The sequence below is a fragment of the Myotis davidii genome, unplaced genomic scaffold, assembly GCF_000327345.1.
Source record: "Myotis davidii unplaced genomic scaffold, ASM32734v1 scaffold161, whole genome shotgun sequence".
In the NCBI taxonomy this organism is placed as follows: domain Eukaryota; kingdom Metazoa; phylum Chordata; class Mammalia; order Chiroptera; family Vespertilionidae; genus Myotis; species Myotis davidii.
The window spans coordinates 1,320,318-1,326,476 of record NW_006291567.1 but is presented as its reverse complement, the minus strand read 5'-3'; the positions used below and the strand labels follow the sequence as shown (position 1 = coordinate 1,326,476).

Below are 6,159 nucleotides of genomic sequence, written 5' to 3'. Positions count from 1 at the left end.
GTCCGCCTGCCAGTTTAGGCCCAATCCCCGGGGGTCAGGCCTAAGTTGCAGTTGGACATCCCTCTCGCAATCTGAGATTCCTCACGCCTTACCACCCACCTGCTCATTCCTTACTGCTCAGCTCGCTGCTCCTTAGAGTGTTGCAGAGGCAGGAGAGGCTCCCGCCATTGCCACTGGACTCACCAGCTATGAGCCTGGTTTCTGGCTCAGCGTCTGCTACCCCTGTGGGAGTGCACTGACCACCAGGAGGCAGCTCCTGCATTGAGTGTCTGCTCCTGGTGGTCAGTGAACATCATAGTGACTGGTCATTCCACCATAATGGTCACTTAGGCTTTTATTATATGGATAATCTGCAATTACAGTGAACACTGCCTTGATCATTATTTTTCTTTCTGATCCATATTCTCTTATCACCACTTTGTACTGAACAGTTTTATAAATGAGCCTTCAAACAGAGCTGATCTTGAAGAAATGCACAAAGTTAGTGTTTCTTATCTGGCCAAAATAAATCTAGGAATTTCTTTTTTTTAAGTCAACAAATATTTGAAGATACTTCCTAGACTACATACTTATACTCTCTCAATATATAAAATCAAACTTGCACAGGATCTTTTTATAAACATAGCTCTTTCCTTCTTTTCTTGAAGATTCAAATAATATTAAGCAGCAAGTATATTTGGCAAATTACTAATGGAAAAATTCTCTTTCATGGATATAGGAAAAGGAATTGGTTGACATGCTAGCTGATATGAACAAACTACTGTCTCTAACAGAAGAATGTTTATGAGTTTGACAGTAACACTGAATGATTTCTAACACATAAAATCAATGTAAGTTGATCTTGATTTAAAAAGCAAATCAGAAAGTGTTCAAAGCTTGTACCAGCTGACATTGAAAAAAAATGCCTCATAAACATCTGCACATATCTACTGTAGATGGAGAAATATAGCGTAAACTTTAGAAAGCATTATTCTAGCTCACTTATTTTTTATTGTGGTAAAGTATACATAACAAAATTATTCATTCATTTTGACAGAGTGGTTAAGTGGCATGCCTAAGATCACTCAGAAAAGATGAAGCCCTAAATGGGTTGAGATTCTACAACTGTGAAGACCAGCTGTTGGGGTAGGGTAGGTGTGGTTGGGGGAAGGTGGGAAGGAGTTGGATTCTACATGTTCAGGCTCATGGGATTTCCCAGCAGAACCATACCTGGAGTATTCTGGTTAACTAGCAGAGCTTGACAATGCAGCTGGGAAGGGGAAAAGAGGACAAACATGAAGGCTTCTCACCAACTACCCCCAAAATAAATACAACTAAAGGCTCAGTCCACTTTTTAATCATTAAAATGTTAGAGAGAAAAGTCCAACACCGCAGATTTGCTTTAACAAGAATAGTTCTTTTGCTTCTGGGGGATTGCAAATCTGGATCAATAGCTAGGTCATTAGGATGGCTCAGAGCCTGCAGGACTTAAGAGTAACTTTCATTTGTGTGGAGCACTGCTTGATGAAAAGGGAACAAAACTAATGAGGTCTCTATGTTCAAGGATCTCACCACATTAGTGGAAGACATAATATGTTCAAAGACCAGAAAGAATTAGTAACTGGATCCAGGTCTTTAGGAAAGGGAGCATCGTGGGCCAAGGTGGTAAGCCAAGGACATTTGGCCTGGGGGTGTGTGGCCTACATCAAAGTCTTAACACCACCAATAGCACTCACTATTTAGTGATTGCCTACTACAATGCCAGGCAACAGACTGGGCACTACTTTTTCTTCATAATACTTCAATGGAGGCAGGTGTTATTATTTCCATTTTACAGATGAGTGCATGTACTCAAAGAGGTCAAGTACATGTCATTCATTGAAAGCAGAAGTAGGGATTTAAACCCAGGTGTGACACAAGAACCAAGCTTTATCAGTTCACCTTATAGCCCTTTCCATCACAGTAATGAAAGGAACAGCCTTTCAACTTGTATTTAAAAACACTTTGATTGGTGTGGCTCAGTGGTTAAGCGTCGACCTATGAACTAGTAGGCAATCAGAGTTCAATTCCCGGTCAGGGCACATGCCTGGGTTGTGGGCTCGATCCCTAGTGTAGGGCGTGTAGGAGTCAGCTGATTAATGATTCTCATCATTGACATTTCCCTCTCCCTTCCTCTCTGAATCAATAAAAATATATTAAAAAACACTTTGTAGATATAATTATAATATATTTGAAAGAGGAAGACAAAAAATAACCTCCGTTCACCTGCTTACTCCTTCTTTAGTTCTCAATTTGAACATCATCTCTTTCAGGACTCCTCCTCTGCTCCCTATGCTCACTGGGCTAACCTTCCAAAATAAGAGCCACAGTCCCTCATGTGCAATTTCAAAAGCCAATAAGCTCTGAAAATTTCTAATGCTTTCCTAAGTTTGCAGCATGCTCATTTGGTGGCAAAAGGTGACCTGAATTGATATAAAACTATTTTCAGTCTTTACTTTCCTACTCAGTATGAATATTCATATTCTGATGTGGAAATAATAATGTGTTTGATTAAGGGGTGCTGCCCAGACTCCATTGCAATTATTATAGAACTAGAGAGGCCCGATGCACGAAATTCGTGCAAGAGTAGGCCTTCCTTCCCCCGGCTGCCAGCACTGGCTTCTCTCTGGCACCTAGGACCGGGGCTTCCCTCCAGTTGCCCCCCAGGCTTCCCTCGCAACCCTGGCTTTGTCCGTCCGGAAGGTCATCTGGAAGGACATCTGGTCTAATTAGCATATTACACTTTTATTAGTATAGAAGATATATAACATATGCATATTACTTTTCTAAAAATCCAAACATTTCTGACTTGCAAACCACATCTGGCCCCAGGGGTTTCATATAATGGATACTGGTCTTATACCCTATGCATAAATCTCACTGCACTACAATAATTTATTCTTCTGTGTGAGTCCAGCCACCTGACAGAGTGCCTTGCATATAATAGGTACACAATAAATATTCCCAGAATGAGGAAACAAGGCTGAGAAATTTGCTAAGAAGGGATAATGGTTAGTGGCTTGGGAGTGACCATGGCTCTCAACTCGCAGGCCAGGAATCTAACCATGGAATGCCACTTCCTTCTCTGACAGGAGGGTCCTATAAATAGTTGCTGTTGATTGAAGGCAAGCAACATAGCTGCTGTCTTCACTAGGAATAAAAATAGTCTAGTTTTCTTATATGATGGGTCCACATATAACTTTAGCCTGATAATACAAAACAGCAGGCATACTCATGCTTCAGACCATATGAGCAGCTTCAGAGGTCCCCCGGAATTTGGGAGCAGACCTGAATTTGGGTCTGACCCTAGTAACCTTTCTGGCCTGCAGTTTTCTCCTCTGTGAAATAGCAACCAGAATAAGCCCTAAGGCCCTTCCAGGTGGGTAACTAACAAGGTGACCCACGGGAGGGACAGCAGCAGTCGCCCCACACTCCAGAGTGAGATGCAAACCAGCTTCTTCATTCCTGTCTACTGTCCTCCAAGTCCAGAGTTCATCATCCTCATTCAGTGGGCTCTGTCCACCTACACACACCTTCTCTCTCACCCAAAAGAAGCAGAGTCAATGCAAAAAGACAGTGGGCAAAAAATTCTGTGAAGAGTAGCCACACAGCCTTTTGATCCCCTGACTCATAGAAGATGGGGTGGGATTGGGGGGCGGGGGTGTTAATCACAGGCCAGCAAGATTTAATTTAAAGAGGAAAGCTCTCAACTGCAAAGTCTCAGGACCCAAGAGGGGACTGGGGATGATCCCTTCTTACCTGGTAACACAAGATGGTTTGCTGAACCAGCCGAGCGTAACCGTCCAAACGGACCCCGGAATTGCTCCTGCTCCTCATCTCCGCGATGCTCTCGGGGTCCCGGGGCCCGACCTGCAGCGCGGAGGTGGGACGCCTGGGCTGCAACTGCCAAACGGGACTGGTTCCAAACACTCACAGTCTCAATCAGTCCTTGGGATGGAGCCCGGCAGTCGTAGGAGGCTGGAAAATGAGAGCAGCTTGCTGCAGCCACCTAGAACGCCCCGACCCTGCCTGGGCCCCGCCCATGGGCCCGCCTCCACCCCCGCCCCCGACGCTGAGCGGAGCGGAACTCGCGGAGCAAGGTAGGCGTGGGCTCCGCTAGGGGCCCAGGACGCCCCAAAATCCCTCCTGCGCAACCGGTCCCGCCTTTCCAAGGTGTGTTGACAGTCCGGCACCTGGTCCCGCCCTCTAGTCCTGCCCCCAGGTCTGTCCCCACCAGCGGAGCGGAACCCTCCTCCTAGGGCGTGGGGGTAAAGAAGGGCTCGGGGCTGGGCTAGAGGCAGCCTGGAGGAGGCTCCCAGAATGAGCTGCCAATCTCACCAGAGGCGGGAAAAATAAACCCGCCCACTGCGGCCTCCCGGGCCCCGCTCTGCGCTCTGGGTTCCTTGCCTAGCCCTTGGCTGAGTCTCTGGGCCGAGCAGAAGTGGAATAGTGGGGTCCAGTAGGGAAGAGAAAAGGGGGTGGTTGGGACAGGGTCCCTAGCGCCCCCAACCCCACTCCTAGTGATCTGGACGCCGCTCACCCTGCCAGGCCTTGCAGTTAATCTCCATAGGCCTACATTTTGAAATTTAGATTAGTTTATTGTGACCCATAATTACCTACACTTCACAATTATTGGCCCAGTATTCATTTTTCACCAAAATCTGGCCCCATATGAATTCCACAGGACAGCTTCTCTAATGTAATCATTGTTTCCACGAGCCCATGGCTTGCTTCACCCAAAAGCGCTTCCTCCTCCTCCTTGCCTATCTGAAGCCTATCTTTCCTTTAAATGTCCGCACAGTTCCTCCCTCCAGTTAGTCCTCTCTATTATCTGAATTCCCATAACAATTTCTTTGCTAAGAGCTTAGGTCTTGGAGTGAGTTCAAATTGACTTTAAATTCCAGATCTGCCATTTACAAGTGGTGTGAGCTTAGGCATGCTATTTTAGCTGCTTCAAATTCACTGTTTTCATCTGTAAAATGGGGGTAATAATAGGGTGGTTATGAAGATTAAGAGGATGACTATAAAGCATGTAACACCATGCCTGGTTCCTAGAAAAGTACTTCATAAATCATAGGTGTTTTCATCATCATTTGACGACAATGTATTGCCTCATTGTATTTTTTTTTTCATGTACAGCATGTTTTTCTAACTGGATTGTAAGTTATTTATGGAAACTGTCTTTGGTATTTCCTACCATGTCTGCGATAGTATTGAGCATGTAGTTGTAGTTTAATGTTGAATGAGTGTATGAATGAATGAATGAAAATCAATCCTGCTCAGCTGGATTCCCCTGTGTATAATCCCTAATCAGGTTCATTTAAAAAATCCTGTAACATAAATCTGTGTCACTCAATTAAAGAGCCAAACCCTTCATCTCTCACATAGTATTTTATTTTCTTACTTAAGTCTGGATAACTTTCTCTTTTTTGAATTCTTGATCTTCTACTTTATTTATCCAGATTGTCCCCAGGCCAGTGGGAGATCCACCAAGGGAAGTTTGTGACCTAGAAGTTCTTGAACTCATAAACCTTTTACCGATAGCTCAAATCTCCCCCATATAATCTTTGCCCAAACTTCTAAACTCCACCCTAGTCTCTCCTCTCTCAAAACCATATGGCTTCTTTCTCTTTAATGCATACTTATCTCCAATTTTGCTGGATGAGCCATGATTTTGCTGATGCAGCATTTCATTTTCTTTTTTTTTTTAAATTAAGTCTTTATTGTTCAGATTACCCCGTATCTCCCTTCCACCCGGTTCCCACCCTACCCTCTGCCCTTACCCTCCCCCCACTGTCCTCATCCGTAAGTGTACGATTTTTGTCCAGTCTCTTCCACTCCCTTTCTATGCCCCTCATTCTATTATATTCACCAGTTTATTTTGTTCATCAGATTATTTATTCACTTGATTTTTAGATTCTCTTGTTGATAGATGTGTATTTGATGTTCATAATTTGTATCTTTACCTTTTTCTTCCTCTTCCTCTTCTTAAAGGATACCTTTCAGCATTTCATATAATCCTGGTTTGGTGGTGATGAACTCCTTTAGCTTTTCCTTATCTGTGAAGCTCTTTATCTGACCTTCACTTCTGAATGATAGCTTTGCTGGATAAAGTAATCTTGGTTGTAGGTTCTTGGCATT

General features: G+C 44.1%; 1 protein-coding gene across 1 annotated transcript in view; it reads right to left on the bottom strand.

The window, feature by feature from the left end:
• The window catches only part of PHKA2 (phosphorylase kinase, alpha 2 (liver)), a 62,281-nt gene extending 58,286 nt beyond the window's left edge, over positions 1-3,995 (bottom strand). Inside the window, 1 exon segment of the mRNA XM_006765127.2 lies at positions 3,778-3,995. Within this exon segment, the coding sequence (XP_006765190.1) occupies positions 3,778-3,855 (78 nt within the window). The 5' untranslated portion in view covers positions 3,856-3,995.
• Positions 3,996-6,159: the final 2,164 nt, after the last annotated feature.